At 41.5% G+C, this 19,945-nt stretch overlaps 1 protein-coding gene across 3 annotated transcripts in view; it reads left to right on the plus strand.

Annotated features, from left to right (window-relative positions):
* SFSWAP (splicing factor SWAP) overlaps nt 1-19,411 on the plus strand; it is a 120,929-nt gene extending 101,518 nt beyond the window's left edge. For all 3 annotated transcript variants that reach the window (XM_066603419.1, XM_066603421.1, XM_066603420.1), the window contains 3 exons: nt 12,358-12,516; nt 13,212-13,284; nt 18,966-19,411. In XM_066603419.1, coding sequence (XP_066459516.1) covers nt 12,358-12,516; nt 13,212-13,284; nt 18,966-19,031 — 298 coding nt within the window. In that variant the 3' untranslated portion in view covers nt 19,032-19,411. The remainder of the gene's footprint in view (nt 1-12,357; nt 12,517-13,211; nt 13,285-18,965) is intronic.
* Nucleotides 19,412-19,945: the final 534 nt, after the last annotated feature.

The raw sequence follows: 19,945 nt of genomic DNA on the forward strand, positions 1-19,945 counted from the left end.
GGTGTTCGGATCAGTGGATGCCTAAGGGCATGCACACCAGGCGACTGGGCTCAGCATGAGCAGCTCCAACTGTTTTGTTGTACACCATGCAGAGACGGATGACACCATCAGTACAGACCCCTGTGTCTTTTGAAACTATTTCCAGGACCTTAGCTGAAGGACATTTGGTTTCTCTGTGCCCTCATTTCACCTCCACCCTCTGTTTACTTTGGTGTCGTGAACAACGAAACTGATCTGCTACAGAGTGGAATCAGGTTGTCTTCAGCAACAAATCCATGTGTAGTTAAGGCACTGGCGATGGCCATGTTCGTGTCTAGTGACCTAGGGGTGAATGGCTCAATCCTGCCTTTGCTGTGGAGCAGTACACTGCCCCCTGCTGGTGTGATGGTCTGGGGGGCCATCACATACAACAGTCGGTCACCCCTTGTAGTGGTACAAGGGCCAATAACAGCTCAGCAATATGTTCAGGACATCCTGCAGCCACGTTACCTCTCATGGCTTCTAAGAAGCATTTTCCAACAGCCGCACACAACAAGGGGGTCACAAGAATGCCTCCACAACATTGCCACACTTGCGTGGCCTATCTGGTTGCCAGAAGCCAGTTTTGACAGTTTACGAGTTTGAATGATGTAGAGGCTCAGTTACAGCAAATGTGGAGCGATATGCGACAGGATACCATACAAAGCCCGTATGACTTCATGCCCACCCGTATGACGTCTTGCATCAAAGCTAGAGGCATCCCAACAGGGTACTAGAGCCTCCCGTCAAGTGTTCAGTTTTCTGCAATAAATCTATCCTTTTGCTCAGATATTGTAATCTCTTACTGGGGAGAGATGGGGGGGGGGCAATGAGTGTTTCTAGTTCTTTGTAATGTCATATCTCTTATTTGTCAGGGTTGCATCATTTTCTTGAAATTGGACATCTGGAAAAAACCTACATCCTTTTACTTCAACTAATGAAAGTGGAAAAAATGGACTAGGGTTACAAGGAGTAATATCCAAGCTACTTGAGCCACTAGTAAAATTCTGTTTAGTGGTTTCTTGGTTTATACTTTTTTAAATCCTGAAAGCGGCACCAGGACTGGTGGCCATTACTGAAGTATAAACCTGACCCCACCAACTCATATTGACTCTTTGCTTGGTGGATTTGCTGAACAGAAGTCTAGGAAAAGCAGATAACAATGTGGTTGAGGCACATGCCCTGAGCATAGCCTTACCGGTTTCCCTGAAAATAACACCTACCCTGATTTTTTCAAAATCTTGAAATATAAGCCCTACACCAAAAATAAGCCCTAGCTACGTTACATAAAGAATACATTCCCTAGCAGGCTCGGTCCAGGTCCCTCCCGCTGCTTTCCAGAGCTCCGACGCACTTCTTGCTGTCCATGGCCGCCCATAGAAGATCACTTCCTGGTTACGGGATTCATAAATCCCTCCTTCAGGAAACCATTGGCTCCGAGCGCTGCATTGATCGGCTGAGCAGCGCTTGGTAAACCAATGCGATGGCTGTGATTGATCAAGCGCTGCATTGATCGGCTCTTCGACCGCTGCTCAGCCAATCACAGCCATCGCGTTGTGGAGGCAGGCTTTAGGAATTGGCCAATCAATGTCACGGCTCAGTGTATCGGAGCTCTAGAGAGCAGCAGGAGGGACCTGGACTGAGCCTGCTATGTAAGCATAAACAGTCATCCCCCAAAAATAAGACCTAGCTCCTTTTTTGGGGCAAAAATTTATATTTTTGGGGAAACATGATATATGCAGTGTAAATACTCTCCCTGCAGCCAGATGAGGTAAATGTTTAAACTAGTGGCTATTGTGTGTTCCTGGAGTTTATATCCCTTAGAACCGGAGTTTTTGGAGGCATACAGGACTTTCAGCATTTGACCCGAGTTTGCAGCACATTTATCGTTTCACTACTTGTTGCTGCTTCATCAGCTTGCAGACATCCAGCAGTTCCTGACTGACTGACTGGTACAGAGCGCTAATGTGCAGCACCCTGGGACCTCTCGCCAGTGCTCTGTACATCCACCACAAGACGTCTTCTAATCCTCCTATGTGTCATTACTCTCATCGTCTCGTTTAATGTGCTTAGCTTTAGTGCTACAGCAAATGGTCTCCTAAGAATACATTTATGCTGGAATGCACTTGTGAGTTTGGCGAACAATTAGGAGACATTTGTGAGAATCTGTTACTCGCAATGATTCACTATCATACTGTGTAATAAGTGAGACAAATTAGGGCAATTTAGCTCATGCATATTCTCATATTCTCAAAGGGTCATTTCAGAAGTCGGCTCTTAACGTTTGTCCTGTTGAATGATGACGCTGTTCACATTTTTTTTTTTAGAACATGGGGCTTCTTTAGATTTAGATGTTAATACCCAGTCTTTAATTTGTAGCTTTTCAAATTCCAGACGGCACATAGATTTTTGCTATGATTTATCTGTTGTACATGCTTGGTTTTAGTAGGATTTAGTATTGCATAACTCTTGTGTACTTAAAATGAATAGAAGCCTTTCTGTGTGGAAGTTTAATGAGAATTTTGCATTTGTTGTGTAGCAGGAACAACTGTTGAGACAGCAAAAGATGAATATGACCCTCATACAATATGTATTTTGCAGCAAATTATAAAATCTGTTCATTATTTTACTGGCTTGTGCAGGAACTAAGCAAACAACAAGCCGTCTACTGCCATAATGATCTGTAGAGTTCAACAGGACGGCTCGGAACAAGGTAACCATTTCCTTCTGTACGTCCATAACCAATATAGGATGGATCCATCGTGTTAGGAAATGAATTGGAGAGCCTCCATCCTATGTGACATCCTGGTAGAGGCAGCACACACAGGTTTTTATTACTCATGACGACAGTTCGGTGTGCTACATCCTACTTGATTCAATTCTGTTCACTTGTGTATTATGTCATTTAAGGTCTGTTGTATTAGTGCCAACTCTAGTAGACCGTAAATTATCATTTTGGAGCCAATTGTTAGGCCTAGAACATGGTGCTTTTGATTACAGTAAGGCCTCGGCCTCAAGAATGCAACATGCGATGCCAATAGCCCGTTGATTTATATTGGGCCACCCACACTCTTGTTTTTCGTTTTTGTTTTTTTTACATGCACATTACTTCTGAAAATAAAATTGCGGCATGTGCTATGTCAGCGCGTTTTGTGTGCGAATACACACCGCAATAGTGTATGGAGATTGGCAACACACCGCAAGTACACGTTATTGCGTACCTAGTGCATTCTCATGCGCCGCTACTTACAGCTGTGTGAGCCTGGCTGGCCAAAATGAGAATTCAGTGAGGTTCACGCAAAGCATATTTGTCCTTGGCCCTTTTGCCCATCTAGATTCTATTCAGTCACTGTTTTGGGGTAGCCCTCTTTTTTTTTTTTTTTTCATTATTTGTTAAAATGGTTGTAGGACAACTTTCTTTAAGAAGCCACACCACTTTTTTATTCCATATTGTTTCTTAGAACCATTCATGTTATTTAGATTCCACTGCAATACCAGATAAAGCCTATGGACATGTATCGTATTGTACTTTCTTCTAAAAAGACAGACTTGTCGTCCTAATTTCATATAATCCCTTTAAAGGAAAACTCTGCAGTGGCAAAACGCATCAGGGTTGTGCAGCAATATTAAACTAATTTGTATATAACAAGTGTATGTAGTGATTTAGTTTGTATCATAAAATTTTCTAATTTGGCCTCTTATGGAAAATGTAAGATCTCATTCATTGCTTGTGAAACAGCTGCAGTAATTGTGTCTGGGTATTTCCTGAGCAGAGTACAAGCTTGTTCCTTGTCTGTGTGTGCGTGATGTGACCCTGAGTGAACCGTGTCGTCTTCATGCTGGATCCCTTGCCTCTTCCAGTCTTGACCTTTCTGATTATATATAGGGAACAGAGAATTTGTTGTGCTTTGCTCTGTTTAATTACCTCTGTTTTGCCCAATCTTTTTTTTTTTTTTCTTTTCCCTTTCGTTATTTCTCTAGTATCAGAGCACAAGTTGCAGGTTTCTGAAGCTCTCAGGTTACCCCTAAATCTCTTTAGTTTGAGCAAGCAGTAGCATCTGCAAGTCTGAGTAAGTGAAGAATTTGATGTCGAAGCAGCATGTTTGGTATAGGCTTTCATATCTGATCTGTAAGATTTGTCCTTGCATATAGACACAATAAGCACAATGATAAACGCTCACATAAAATAAAACCCGTTAAAGGAACACTGCAGTACCATACTAGCTCCATGGAATACCGCCATATGGTTATAGACATGCCTCTACTATGAAGACAGGCTGGAAAATGAAGGTCACAATCTCACCTTTCTTCTTTTTACTATAAATGTTTATAAACTTCTCTGTTGTAGGCAGTAAAAGTTTCTCTTATGGGACTATTCTGCCTTCACCAGTGCAAGATGGGGTTGACTGGTTGCTCAGAATGTGCAGTCTGTGGAACAGCTAGTCCTTTCAGTCTGTTTGTCAGCTTGAATAGGCATTAAGTATACAAAAAGTCCCTCAGGGTGTACACTGGGCTTATTAACGATAATTAACACCAAAATTGCCCAAAGAGCAAGAAACACCCTGGTTGAATGCCTTCATTAAAATCTAACTTTTATTGAACTAAATTAAAATACTAGATAGCAAAGCAATTTAATACAAACCCCTACCTAACAAACCCAGGAGCACTGAGGCACCTACATAATTATATATCATTTAATGCTGCTGCTTTCCTAAATAGCTAGTAGCTATAGAAGATATCAAGCAGGTCACTGCAGCAAACTAATGGCTCTGCCTATATAATATTGCCAGGTCTGAGTGTTTGAGTTAAAAGTAACATAGAAACTCCACCAAAAATGTTTTGCTAACATTACTGGGGACAGTAATCTCATGCATTTTAGCAATGTTGCTAAATGTCTTGCTAAAATACAATGGAAAACACTGAGCATACCCAGAAATGTCAAACTGACAATCACATCCTACTAGTAATTATTAGGAAATTATAGTACTGGTGTTTCTGGTGGCTCATTGTGCCACACAGCTGTGCTACATGCACGTCACAGACAGCACTGCTACATACATTGTTCATACCACACAACAGAGATCAGAAGCCGCACAGCACTGAAGATGAAGGACCTGCGATGACGTCAGTCATGATCCGCCCCTGATCACATCACTGTGACGCTCATCCAGAGTAAATGACTTGCATGCTCCGCCCTTGATCACACGACTGATGTCCTCAAAGGTCCTGCATCCTTGTGCAGATTACTAGTGAACTACAAACCTTCTCCTGCGGCCTCAGTTGCGATGAAATACTAACAAACAACTAGCTGGGTAGCAGCCGTGTGCGTACAGGACCCGTAATGAAGCCACTGTTCCGTGATCAGGGGTGGAGCATGTAGCTCTCACTGGGGGATGAAAGAACATTGATAATGTCACAATTGTGACCAGAGACGGAGCATGTGAGTCACTCCCAAACTCGCTCATGCAGGGACGGACAGGTCGTCATTAGCAGTTTGATTACATTGGGATTGGCTGTGTATAAGGGAGGCACTCTATATGATTGGCTTAAGGACCTATCCTGCATCATTAGCTTTATCTCCATTAGCCGCTCAGAGTGAGCTAGGTGTCTATGGGAAACCTCAGAATTAACCTACTGACTTAAGCTAAATTGAATTGTTCTGCCTGAGTAACAGTTAAGATTGGAAGGTGCAGTATACTATGGAATACCCTCAGAAATTGCTATGGTGGGGTCCAACATATAGCTAAAAATGATATTAAGTTAGAGGGAGAGAGGCAGTTACACTAATACATAAGAACCTAAGACCATCACCTTGGCAGTGAAAGGAAAACTTAACTTGTATTAAATACTACATATAAAATTCAAAAGGTGGCGTGACAAACACAAATACCTATAAATGGTCGTGCATGATGCCAAAATAGGTACCAATTTAAATATACGACTAAAGTGTTCTCTCCATCAGTTTGTACTGTGGATTCCTCTGAATATCTGAGATAGATCCAAACTTTATTCTATGGGACAACTATAGACATACAGCCTATAGCTGCGTTTTTATATGGTGATTTGTATCCCTAATCAGACCCAAATAAGATGGTTTATCAGCATAATTCACTGCTCTTATCCAATCTTTCTTGGTACAGAGAACAACTCCCTCATGTCAACCTGGATCACTGAACAAAGTCTGTTAATGGAGTCGTCTTAAGACATTACATGTCAACATAATGTATGAAAGCTTGAGTCACTGTGCAGAATATGTAGACATAGTCGTCATAAGACATTAGTCACATGCATCATGTATGACCTCTTATATCGTATTGTCATGCTAGGTCTTAGTGACAATGCTCCTGTATGATCCGAGTACTCTGATTATTCCACTCAGACAGCCATACAATCAATGTCTTTGACCCATAAAAAAGGTGGTGTGTTGTCTATTTACACTACTACTATTACCAGTCTATTACTGACCATCTCATGCCACCTTTTGAATTTTATATGTAGTATTTAATAAAAGTTAAGTTTTTTTTTTAGTCCTTTTTGGTGACTCCAATACATAAGAACTTTATCCATGGATTCAATGCCTTTAATATCCAGTCAGTAACCCATTGCACTCCTTAGATGGTGAGAATTGTAGAATTCCTTTCCACAGAACTGAGGCCGCAAGAAAGTTGTTTTTTTTTTTTTGTTTTTTTTTATTGTGGAGACTTCGGAAAACTGGGCATGCTCTATAAATCTTAGGCTGAGTTGCCCAGAGCTGCAATTCAGCAAAATGCGTAGTGTGAGCTTTTTCTATATGTACAAATTATGCACCTCAAAATGAATTGAAAAAAAAAACCAAAGTCCTAGAAGGGACGCACTGAGCGTGCGCAGAAAGACCAAACTGCCATTCACTGGGCCGATTACATCATTACACATCAGAATTGGCCGTGAATCAGGGAGTTACATTGTACGATTGCCTTAAGGACCCGTCCTGCATTGTTTGCTTTCATTAGTCAGTCAAATGTCACAGCTGTCATTTAGATGGCTGCGCCTCTAGTAATCCCAGACCCCCGAGGACTCTACTTCATTGGCGAAACATGTTGGGAGAGGTTTCTATTACTGTCATTTAGATGGCTGCGCCTCTAGTAATCCCAGACCCCTGAGGACTCTACTTCATAGGTGAAACATATTGGGAGAGGTTTCTGTTACGGTACTAGTGGGGTGCCTAGGTACGCACGGCGTGGGGCTCCCTGATCTTCACCCACGCCACTCTCCCTTCCTGGAGATAGCCCTGGTGGTGAACACATCCCGGCCGCCAACTCTGACCCTACGCTTCCTAGGGGAGGACAGGCAGGGACCGCCGTACCTATGCAAGAGACTACTACCCACTAGCACCGACAGGAAAGGCAGATGACAGCACGAACAGGACAGAGGCAGATGGTAAAGCCCTGGTTGATATCAGTGAGGTCTAGCGGACAAGCTGACAGAAGCAGGATACCAAACAAGGCAGACAAGCTAGCAGACTGCGGGAATGGCACAAAGTACCAGGGCCAGATTACCAGCAGGTCAGAGTAGCTGGACTTACAGCAGACTGGCTAGCAAACTGAAGACTGAACATTAATCGGCAACTCCCAGGCAGCATGAGCTGTATCTTATAGGGAGGCGGGAAGAGCCGATAGGTAGATAGGCAGATAGGCCTGTCAATCACCAGCACGCTACTCAAACACACAGCAGGGTGATTAACCTGACTGGAAGGCACAGGAGCTGTTAACCCTGGCTCATTTGGACAGAACAAGGTGTGCTGGCAAAATTAACTACGAGCTGACAGGCGTAACAGGTTTCTATGTTTCTTTTAGCTCAAACACACAGACCCGGTGTGTGTTGCAATTTTGGGCAATTTTGTTGTTAATTCTTGAGTAGATATTTACTCTATTTGGTTCTGTGCTGACTACAAATAAAATTAATTTGCGGTGCTATGCCCCTTTTTTGAGGTTGTGGTAATTTAGGTTTTGGTGGTGAACATCTGCACATAATGGTCCATTCTCTCAGGATTAATATCTTGACAGTTCTTTTCATAGCAGTGCGGGCCAAGAGTAGTTCTGCAATAACCAGAAAAATTTAGTAGATTTACCCCAAGTAGACTTCTGTTTTAATTGGCTATAAGGAGGGGTCCTCAGCACTTAGATCAGGGCTGTCAAACTCAAATACATAGTGGTCCAAAATTAAAAACTTTGACAGTCGCGGGCCAACCTTCGTATTTATTGAAAAATCTATACAATTTGAGGAAGTTATTCCTGATCAGATAGAACTATGAACCTTTCTACGTAGAAATGTTACATTTTGCTTAAACATTGAATCTGAAACAGGCTAACAATTATTTCCTTCAGTGAAAATTCAACCATTCAAGTCCATGCCTTGAAGTAGCAAGGAAAAGTGCATAAAGAAAACATTCCTTCATGCTCAGTTTGCTACACTCTGATCTACTCTGCACACTGGTCAAAGCCAGATACATGGCATCTCTTCTTGGATGCTAGTTCATCAGTGTTTGGGGTCAGGGTATGAGCTGAGGAAATCCTCGGGATCAAGTTCATCAATGAGCCGGCTCCTGTGTGATGTTTTGTTTGTCTTCATCAAGGAGAACAATTGCTCACACTGTATGCTGCTGAACATACAGAGCATTTGAGCAGCTTGGGTACACAGCTGGGGCATAGTCAGGGATGTAACGTGGAAACTGCAGCGCCCACTTTTGACTTCAGCGTGTCACTGCAGTTGATGTGGAAAGAAGCTCACCAGCTAACCTCCAAACGGAGCTGATTGAACTTCATTGTAAACTGATTACTAAGTAGTTGAGACCTACATTTGTGGGCATCAAAGTTGGCAAATTGCCGGTTAAACTCTGCGCTGAGTACGCCGAGTTTTTCAGCAAGCTGTGCACTTGGGAACACTGAGGCAGAGAACTGCATTTTTATGATTTGGCAGCAAGGAAAATGGCCCAGGTTTTCTTGCAGCATCTGAGTCTCCCACAGGCACAATTTTGTTTTAAAAGCTGTGACTGCAGCGTACATGCCTGTGATAACGCGGCCCGCCCCTGAAGATGCCGGTTCAGCATATCAAGATGACTCGTGATGTCAGAGAAATGCCAGCTCAGACAATCTCTTCACTCGGGAGCTCTGCATTGTCTTTCCCTTTACTTTACTTTCTAGAAACTAATAAATTTTCTCCCGCAGCTCCAAACATCTGTTCAGTACTTTTCCTCTGCTAAACTATCTCGCCTCTGTGATACGGCACGTCCGCATATTCCGAACACTCCTCCAGAATAGACTTGGACTGGCGGTGATTCAAACCTGTTAGTTCTCCTAAAGTTGACTACTCACGTTATGGTGCTCATAACATGTCCCATCTTCAGGGCTTTACCCCACGATTCCTGATGTACGAGGCCGTGATAAACAGATCACTTGCACAGTTCTCTTCCCGCATCTTCTCCTGACTCCTCGCCACTAATCCACTTTTTTGACCGAATGCTACGCCCGCACTATTTGTCAGTCCCACAAGTTTATCCCAAGGTAGCCTCATTTGAGTTACATATTTGAAAACCTCTTTATAAAGATTTCTTTTGCGATGGTTGTGCCATGCCAGGTTTTTAATTCCAAAAGTTACTCCGTAACGCTCAGATTTCAGTCCGCTCCACGAATAAAGACTGACAGCTGGACTGTATCACATGTGTCGCTGCCCTCATCCACCGCTAGGGAGAATGCAATTAAATATTTTCACTTTTCCATCAGCTGTTCGTGTAGATTTGTGGCAAGATCAAACTCACCGTCAGCTACTGTGTTTCTGCTATAGCTCACAATTAAAAATGTTTGCCTTTTTATCTGGGCACACAACATAGCAAACGTTGATCATGCACTTTTTGAGAAACTCTCCCTTGTTAAAGGGGCAGGATGATTTTGCAATCTGCCTCCACAATAACACTAGTCTTTACAGCAGCCTCACTTTGTGATATGGCTTTTGTGAACATAGTTTGTCGTGGAACCAAACTTCTGTTCATCTCCTCCACTTTCCGGCGCGTTTGCGCTATGTCCAGTTCCTTGTACTTGTCATGGTGTTTTGTTTCATAGTGTCGTCTTATGTTTTAGTCTTTGGTTCCAGCTACATTGGCTCCACAAACAATTCTATCCTTTATATTTGTGAACAGATATTCTGCTTCCCACTTTTATAGAAAGCTTCCGATTTCCACCTTTTATTTGGCCATTTTTGATACGTTTGCACTTGTGTAACTGGTAGCATGAATGAAAAGTACTAATGAATGTCAGAGAAGGGGGCTCTTGTGGGTACTGATAGTTGTGCCAACACACCAGCAGAGCACTGCAGGGGGGCATACTAGTACTACAACTCCCAGAAGTACAATACAATCTCACGGGCCAAATGTTACTACATGGACCAGAGTTTGATACTTCTGCATTAGACGTTCCCAGTGATGCTTCAATTCACATACAACAGGTAGGGATTTAAAGAAAAAAAGTAAGCCATTGAAGTAAGCCATTTTCTTCATACAAAATCAATAAGCTTTAGTTAAATGAAAGCAGAAAACCTCTGTCTTCCCCTCCTCCTTTAGCCAGTCTGAAATAAATACCCTCCTCATCCTAAGCCAGAGAGAATTCTACACTCCTCTTCCATTCAACACATTTAAGATACAGCTGGCTTCCTTTTTTGTGCTTGCTTCTAGGCACAGTCCCATCTTAAATGTTTACATTTAATTATTGATGGGCAGATGTGCCCAAAAGACGCTCCATTTCTTCCCCTTTTTACAGCGTGTAATCTGCCGTTAATATGGTCCAACAAACTAGAGGTTGTTTGTTTTTGGCATATAAAAGCTTCAATAAATAATTTCCTACATGCACTGCATAAAACCTTTAACATAAAATGACATGACTTATTTCTCTTGAAAACCCGATAAATGAAATCTCCCTTGTGAGCCACATCTCTGTGCTAAACAGCTACTGACTAGACCATCCAGCAGTACTCTATTAAACACACAGTTTGAGCCGCTTCTCCAAGTGCTTTAGTAGTTTTATGTTCTTACGATCGGCAGTGCTCCAGTACCCAAACTTGTGTATAATAAAAATTAAGAAGTTAAAGCCTGTTTAATAGAACGGTAACACGTTGCATCTGCTTATTATGCCATTTAAAAGGGTGGCAATATAAGATGAGTAAAATAGGCCAGCCTACCGCTGTCTGCTAACTCGACCACTCTGGCCGTGACCGGTATTGCATTGCAGCCCAGTGCACTTAAATGGCACAACAAACTATTTTGCATATGCTGGTGATTTTAAAAAAAATAATTGTTGCTTAGCTCATGAATGTAATCTGATCAATAACTTTTTGTTAAGCAATTCACCTTCATCAGGTCTGGATGATGTAAAGGCCCTTCTACACAGAACTATTATCGCTCAAAATTCATTTAAACGGCCCAAAATAAGCGATAATCGTTAGATGTAAACGCAGGCAGTCGTGCACTACTCGTTCAATCATCGTTAGCTAAGGTTTTTAGGCTGGCATAAAATCCATCATTTGGTCGATGGAAATTCTTTCAGTTTGAATGCAGTTCATTCAGTGTTTCTAGGGCTAGGCGAAGGCTTTGTTTTAGTGTTGCATTTTCAATGAATGCAATGGTTACTCAGCCAGGAGGAGCCAGGATGAGAACAATGGAATGTGTGGCCAGATGTTTGCTCAGTTGGGCGAAGTGTTTATGCAATAACAATCGCCTAAACACACCCAGTTGAGCAAACAACTCATGGAGGAAAACTCTGATTACAGCAATTTGTCTATAGCCCCTCATATTGCTGGGCTTCTACTAAAACCTACAGTAACTTGCCCACCCTTACTTAAAGTAAACTTTCTTTCACTGCAAACAATGGTTTTGCTATCAGACAGACTTTGTACAGCCACCCTCTTATCAATCCTGTTGACCCAGATAGTCATATATTAAAAGGGACACAGTCAATCGTTCTGTCGATGTAACTATAGATTTTCTGACAAAATATCTACTTTGATGCTAAGTTATGTTGTATCAAATGAGAAGAGTTAGGTCATAGGTAGAGACTCTGCAATTCACAACTGAGTGGCATGATTTAAGACATTAATTCTGTTTTCTTCCAAAACCCAGTAATTCATATGTTGAAGTGAACACTAGGTGTCAGCTAACATGCTGTACTATATCAAGAAGGGCATAGATGGCATATATGTGCTGATATCCTATTCAGTCTGCAAATGGCATTCATATAAATGAGCTGTATGAAACTCGACATTGAGCCATTAGTTGTATAGAATTATATTTATAGTTTGCATTTTGTTTTCTTGCAGAAGCCCACATGGAAATGGGAAGAAAAGACACTCCAGATCAGAATCTAAGTCCAAACCAAAGTCTCGTTCCCGCTCCCCTAGCAGACAATGGGCACACAGTTCAATACACTCAAGTATCTCTCCAGTGGAGAGCAGGGGATCTAGTCAAGAGCGTTACAGGTATCTGTTTTTGTTCTACCCAGAATAGTCCTTAAAGATGGTTTCCAGGACTTTTACCATTGATGACCTATCCACAGGATAGGTCCGCATTAATTGATTGGCTGGGGTCTACTGCTTAGGATCCCAGCGGATCGCCCAGCCCACTGTTAGTGTGGGCAACACTTGAAAGCAGATGGGGCTGTCATCATTGCGGCAGCCCAGTTTGGTACTACAGGGGCAGCTTCCATTTGAATTCAATTGGAGCTGTGTTGGTAGTACCAAACCAGGCTGATGTAATGTTAAAAGCTCTATCCACACTGACAGACGCTCAACTGATTTGGTGGGGATCTTGAACGGTGGACCCCTGAAGATCAACTATTGATGACCTATTCTGTCATCAATAATAAAAGTCCCAAACAACCCAATTAACTCAGGCACTGCATCTATTTACCTCTTATTTTGTGTAAGATTTCTGTAATGTCTGTTTCTATGAAAGTGAGGGATTTTCTTTTCAGAAGCATATTGGTCGTTGCACAGCAGTCACAGAATTATTTATGACTTGGAATAGAGAATATTTACCTGCTTAACAGACAGGGACTCAAGAAATTAATTTCCTGGTGATGTTTTTAATTTTAGAGGTGAATGCTGCCTCCATATTTTTGCAGCATTCTCTAAACAGTGAAAGTGTGATAATCTAATAATGTCTTTGCTTGTAGGGGGCGGCCCCAGGATAAAGATGGCCATATTGCATCAGAAATTGTCTCTTCTGTACAGACCAAAATAACTCAGGTAATCATGAATACACCTGACTCTAATTCTTATATCATAAATTAATTGTGAGACTACTCTCATTTTATGGCAAGGCAAAGAACCTTTCTGTATACTGTCTTGCCTACTAATGTGAGGGCTTTTTTTTTTTTTTGTGTGTGTGTATATGTATTTTTATTAAAGGTATTGTCTGTGTGTGTGTATACGTATATGCTTTGTATAATATGCACACACCGGTTCGGGTCCATTTATGCAGGATGAAGCTTTAGTGCCTGACAATCGTCCTAGCGATAATCGGGCACTAAATGCAAGCAGAACATACCAGAGATGGCTCCGACCATGCCTCCATACCCAGTAAACAGGGTGATCGTAGTTTATGCATGCAGAGACTGCACAACAAACAAACTTAGTCGTTTAGTAACTGACAGCATTTACATCGAATGATTATCGTTCAGATTCCCATCATCCAGTGGGAGTCTGAATGATTATCGTTTCGTGTAAAAGGGCCCTAACTCTTTGGCGTGACTCTTTTAATGAAAGGTGAGATCAGTGTATTATGCTATCAGGGTAGTTTAATTACACTTTGCCTTACTTTACAATAGGTTTTGTTGTGTAAAGATAAAATAATTTCTACGCCTTGCTCTTACAATCAAGATAAAATTTTGGCATGGGTGTAGATGATACAACTGGTCAAAAGTTTTAGTACACCTCAATGTTTCCAGTTATCTTTGACATTAATTTAACACAGTTCAAGTCTAGCAAATAATGTGAAATGGTTCAAAAGTAAGTTGAAAGCATAAAACTGTTTTAACCTGAAATGCAACAATAGTCTGAATTTATGATTTTTAACCAAAGGGCTTTTTCCAGGGAACACATCAAGGACAGCTGTTCTACAGCACAGAAGGCAAATTATAGTTTGAACAAGGATAAGTGTATGGCTAGCGCTCCAAACAATGATTCAGTGTAGAATGGTGAATAATGGACTTGCCTTGTGTGGCACACGCGTTGGTTGGCAGGCATCCACACCGCCAGTCCAGGTGGGCTTTAAAGGGGTTGTCTCGCGGCAAACCTCAAAATTTTACCCTACCCCATTCCCCCTGTCACACCCCCCCACCCCCCCCCACCCGGCATAAAATGGCAAATTAAAGCGGTTTTTAAACCGCTTGCCACTCACCGATCTGACGAAATGAGGACTTTAAAAAATCTTCTCCCAAAGATGGCCGCCGGTCCTTTCCCAGGGATGCACTGCGGTTTTCTCCCATGGTGCACCGCGGGTCTTCTCCCATGGTGCACCATGGGCTCTGTGCGTTCCATTGCCGATTCCAGCCTCCTGATTGGCTGGAATCGGCACACGTGACGGGGTGGAGCTACGATGACGCGGTGACCAGCTCTCCGGCACCAGCGGCCCCATTCACCAGGCAGAAGACCGCACAGCGCAAGCGCGTCTAAAAAAGCAAGAAGACATCAGAATTACACGGATCCATGGCGACGGGGACGCTAGCAACGGAGCAGGTAAGTGAATAACTTCTGTATGGCTCATATTTAATGCACGATGTACATTACAAAGTGCATTAATATGGCCATACAGAAGTGTATAACCCCACTTGCTTTCGCGAGACAACCCCTTTAAGTATGGTGGTGTGTCCAAAGTCCGAATCCTAAAAAGTGCTTCAGGAATGTAAGGAGAACACCACAGGGAGTGAGCTGAGGGCATAACAGATACCTCAGTCGTGTAAAAGAGAAAATAAAATACACGCACTCATGGTGGATGGATGAAAGGTTTAGTCCACTTCGTAAAGGAGTCCATTATGGAAATGGGACTCCTCTTAAAATCCAAGGCAGTTCATATTGAATCCAAGTAGGTTTTCTGAAGGTCTAACTATTTATTCCAAATAAACACAAAAACTAACTGGCCGATGTACAGCTTTAAAAGGATTTCTGTCTGTAAGGTGTTGCGGAGGTCCTCAGAAGCTCAATATGGAGGGTGCACGCATATAAATTAGATGGTTTTACAGTGGCAGATGAAACTGAAGTGGGAGGGAAAGGAGGAGTATTGCAGCCAAATGGTCAGTTAAAATATGCCCACTTTGGAAGACGGGACCCCGGAAATAGGGTGTCGAGGAGGAGGTACAGGAGATACTTGTAATCAAAAGATCTCAGTAATATGAACAAATGTAAAATGAAGAGAAAAAGCCAAATTATATGTATAATGGTGACAAAATGAGAATAAAAAATTCTAATCCAGTGGATGGAAATAGTTGAGCAGTAGAATTGAAGGAGAATAAAAAATATATAGATTTATTCCCATTTTACTGCTGGACACCCTATTTCCGGGGGAATGTCTTCCAAAGTGGGGGGCGTTTTTAACTCGGCCCACTTTGTCAGGAATACTCCTCCTTTCCCTCCCATTTTAGTTTCATCTGTGACTATAAAATGACTTTACACTGACTCTGCATTAATAGGCTATAGTTGGCCTGCATATGTGATAACACAGCCTGCAAACAGTGTCATATGGAAGACCGGAGGATGCAGTACTGTGGCATTAAGAGGTTTATGTCCTGGGCGCTTGATACTTAAAGCAACAGGATATAAACTTATGACTGTTCACGCTCCTTCTGTGACATTATCACGCCTCCGCTATGTAATCGCAGAGGACCATGACAACCAGATGTCAGACAAAGGTGTTTGGGCCTGCCATGGCCTGTGATCACTATTGTAAACATTTTTTTAAGATATTTAACCAAAAAAATCCCCTTTTTTGCATACTTTCCCTTCTGTATGGAAAAAAAAAAATATTTTGTATCCTCATATCTGTAAAGACCTGTACAAGAAATTGAACATACTACTTATCCTGCATGGCCAAAACTGTAAAAATAAATATATAGAAGTGATTTAAAATAGCCATATATACCCCAATATGATGCCAATAAGAACTGCAATTCGTCACTTAAAAAATGCATAATTAATCTCCAATGCGAAAGTGGGGGGGGGGGGGGGGGCATGGAATTTTGGTATCATTGTAATTGTACCATCCCACAGAAAATAAGTGTCATTGATGTCTTATTAACACTATAAATTTAAGTACAAAAAACTGACAGAATTTTTTAATTTTTCTTCCTGCCCTCCAAAAAAAATTTAAGTTTTTCAGTACATGATATGTACCCAAATATGATACCAATAAAAACTACAGTTTGCCACTTAATAAACAAGCCCTTATATGTCATGTTGACAGAGAAGTAAAGTTTTTAGGCTTTTGAAAAGTAAAAAAAAAAAACCTCCAGTAAATCCTTGTAAAAAAAAACAAAAAAAAAAACCTTCAAACTGTTGTCAAATATACCAAAGTCACAGCTTTGTCTTAAATCTAAAGACTGAACCTTCAGCCATGGAAGTATAAATGGAGAACAGTGCCACTATCCGTACGGGTCATCTTCCTTAGTGGGGTACACATCGTTCTGTGATCAGAAAAAGGTACAATAAGCGGTTTAGAAAATAATACCAATCCAGTCATTCAGGCATGTCACAGCAGAACATCGGCAAAGAAAGTGTTAATCTTCCAAGTTCACATTTCACTTGTTCGTAATGAGTGGTAATTGCTGTGTGAAATATATTTAATTATCTGAATCTATTAAGCTGCGTTTCCATTGTTGGGTTCACCAGAACAAATCGGACCCTAATTGGTAATGTCAGCACCGGCCATAGGTTAAATACAAGCAGTAATTAAATACTGGCAAGCCATGCAAAGAAATGCAGTACACTGAAGAAAAGCGGCCATGTGGGAATCCTAGCTTTATGACTAAAGTGATCAATCGCTAATGTAGATGATCCCAGATTGTAGTTCGGCAGATATTAAAGGGCTTTGTCTGTTGGGAGAATAATCGCTTCGCAAGTATTCACAAAGACATTCCTAGCTGATGTATGTATTTAATCAATATATCTAGTGGGGTAACCCTTCCAATCCCTAGCACCATAGCACGTGTTCTCTTAACCCTTCCATATGAGGTGTTCTACATGGAATATTGGTGATGGTGAAGGCCTGTTTCCTGGTCTATGCTTCCAGCAGATGCTTCAGAGGCTTCTGGATGAAATTGCCGTCCTCGGAGTGTGATTTTGTGTAAATTACAAGTATGGTTTTGACGTTTCCTACTTCACGTATTTATGGAGCTTTCTGAAACTGCATTGAGTTGTGAAGTTATACTGCACACTGGCTGCCATTGTTATTCTACATGGTATCTGTATATAAAATAGCCATATAATTCACAAATGTATCATAGAAAGATTGAAGAAAGACCAAGATTGGTCTGGAGCTAAGTATACTTGCACACAATGTTAATACCCATTGCATCTGACCCCTGCCTCAGGGGTGAGCACAGACAGCAGAGGGCACCTCGACGGACACTATATGGGTTACCTTGATTTGTCATAAAGCATCCCTACCTTATTATTCTCTTCATATGGCCTAAACGAATTGCAATCATTCAATAATTATGACCTAACATGCAAGTTAATACAGTAAGAGGTTTTAGCTGCTTTGAAGCGTTTAGTCGTTACTTGCAGCGCATGACACACGTATGGTATGTCTACCCTCACTCTGCCTCAGGAACCCTCTGAAGAGGTGGTACCAGAAAAGACTTTTATCACCTAACCATAGGATAAATTAAAGTCATCGGTTGGGGTCTCACCAATGAGAAGCCTACTAGTACCGACAACGGGGACCCCTGGATCCCCTTTTCTCATCACTGCAGGCTCAACGCACCCAACTGTAAGGCTGGGTTCTCACAGGGCGGATTCTCGGCGGAAATCTCGCGGTTTGGCCGCAGTGACAGCCCTCAGACAAGCTCTTCAGCTAGCTTGTTGTAGCCATCAGTGGGAGGCCCAGCATCTGGGCAGCAGCAAACAAAACTTTTGACATGTTCAACGTTTTTTGGAAAGCGTAGTTGGGGGCTAACCACACTGACTTTTCCACTATTTGTTTCACATACAAACTGCGACTCGCCCTGACCGTGGGTCTCCAGACCTGAACATCATACTCTTAAGTTCGAAGACCTACAGACAGGAAATACGTCTGAAGTCCGTATATGAAATGCATGGTACAAAAGACAGAGTGGCTAGCCCTTAAACAATTAATTAAAAAGCTATTGTTTCAACACAGTAAGTAATTGAAGGGGCAAATAAGTTATAACTCCGTGCCACAAGTTTGTTAATGTTGGTTATTATACATGCATTCCAGCTCTAGTTTTGATGAGTTCTAAAAATTAAATCTTTCCTTCCCAAATTATGTCATAATTCATATTTAATACCCCTTTGTTACTCTTGTACGTACATTACTCAGATGTCAGATACTCCTGTAACAAAGGTTCATATGCTTAAGAAGCATAAGCTGCCTCTTTCACTGATTTTTCTTGGCATTCGTTCAGAAATATAAAGAACAATGTAGCAGACACAATATAAGAAATGCAATAACCCAAAATGGAACACAATGTAAAGTAGCTGCCTGGGTAATTTGACACCCTGATTATGCTGTTAAATTATATTAGCAGTTTAAGTGGAAGTGTAAAACATTGTTTGTCAATTGCTACACGGGGTTTTATTCAGAATCTGACTGCTTCATGCAATGCACTTTATCCATCTACGTATTTGGAAATATCCTTTCTGTAATTCACTGATAAATTTCAACTAATATTTTAATGTTTTTCTTTTTTCAGGACTTAATGGCTAAAGTAAGAGCAATGCTGGCAGCCTCAAAAAACATGCGCAGTGGTGCTTCATGATACGCTTGGTTATAAAAGCAAGACCCTACATCATAGACGGGAAGCCAAGGCAACTTTTTCAATTTGTATACAGTAATTCCACATGATTTCCATGTGAAATCAGATTTTAAAAATGGTCAATTTTTCATTGACCTTTTCCATTTATATGTTGCCGAATTACTTTACCCAAAACACTTGGCAAGCCATTGGATAAAATGACCCAAGATCCCCAATTTATATAATTGACAGTCCAATCGACTACACATCCACCGGTGCTTCCCAGGTCATGTGGATCAGCAACACTTGTAGTTTTGAAGGAAGCTAAAAAATATTGACCAGCAGTCGACCCTCTGTATATTTGTATATATGACGTTTGTGTATTAAAGTGCTACAAAATCAAATCTGCGGTGTTTTATCTCTTATTGTTGTCTAAACTTGCATTATTTTAAAGCTTGTAAATGGTAAGATGGAACAATAGGTAGCCCGTGTCACCTATTCCTGCAAGTAAATGTCAAACTTTTTAAACAAACCTTGTAATGAGAACTTAATTGTGAGCCAAAGCCAGAAGAAAAAGATAACACTGCGCGGACAGCTGTTTCAAGGTTATTGCCCCTCATCAGTGGAGCAATCTCCCCAAAACAGTCGGTCTGTGCATGGTTCTCTTCGCCTTCTGGAGAAGATCCAGGCTTTGGCCCACAATTCCCAGTCATTATTACAAAGCTTGTTTAAAAAGTCTGACATTGACTAGGATGAATGCCTCCTTCCAATAGGCGGCACTCTAGAGGTATTATTTCATCTTCCCATTTTCATAATTTTCCCAGAGAGGAGCATGGGTGGCGTTATGTCTCCTCATACCTACTTTGGACAAAGGATTGCCTTCCTGACCCTTTAAAGCTTTTGTGATTTATGAATCTCTCATAAACATGTGAAAATAC

This window comes from Eleutherodactylus coqui, chromosome 5, assembly GCF_035609145.1.
Source record: "Eleutherodactylus coqui strain aEleCoq1 chromosome 5, aEleCoq1.hap1, whole genome shotgun sequence".
Classification (NCBI taxonomy): domain Eukaryota; kingdom Metazoa; phylum Chordata; class Amphibia; order Anura; family Eleutherodactylidae; genus Eleutherodactylus; species Eleutherodactylus coqui.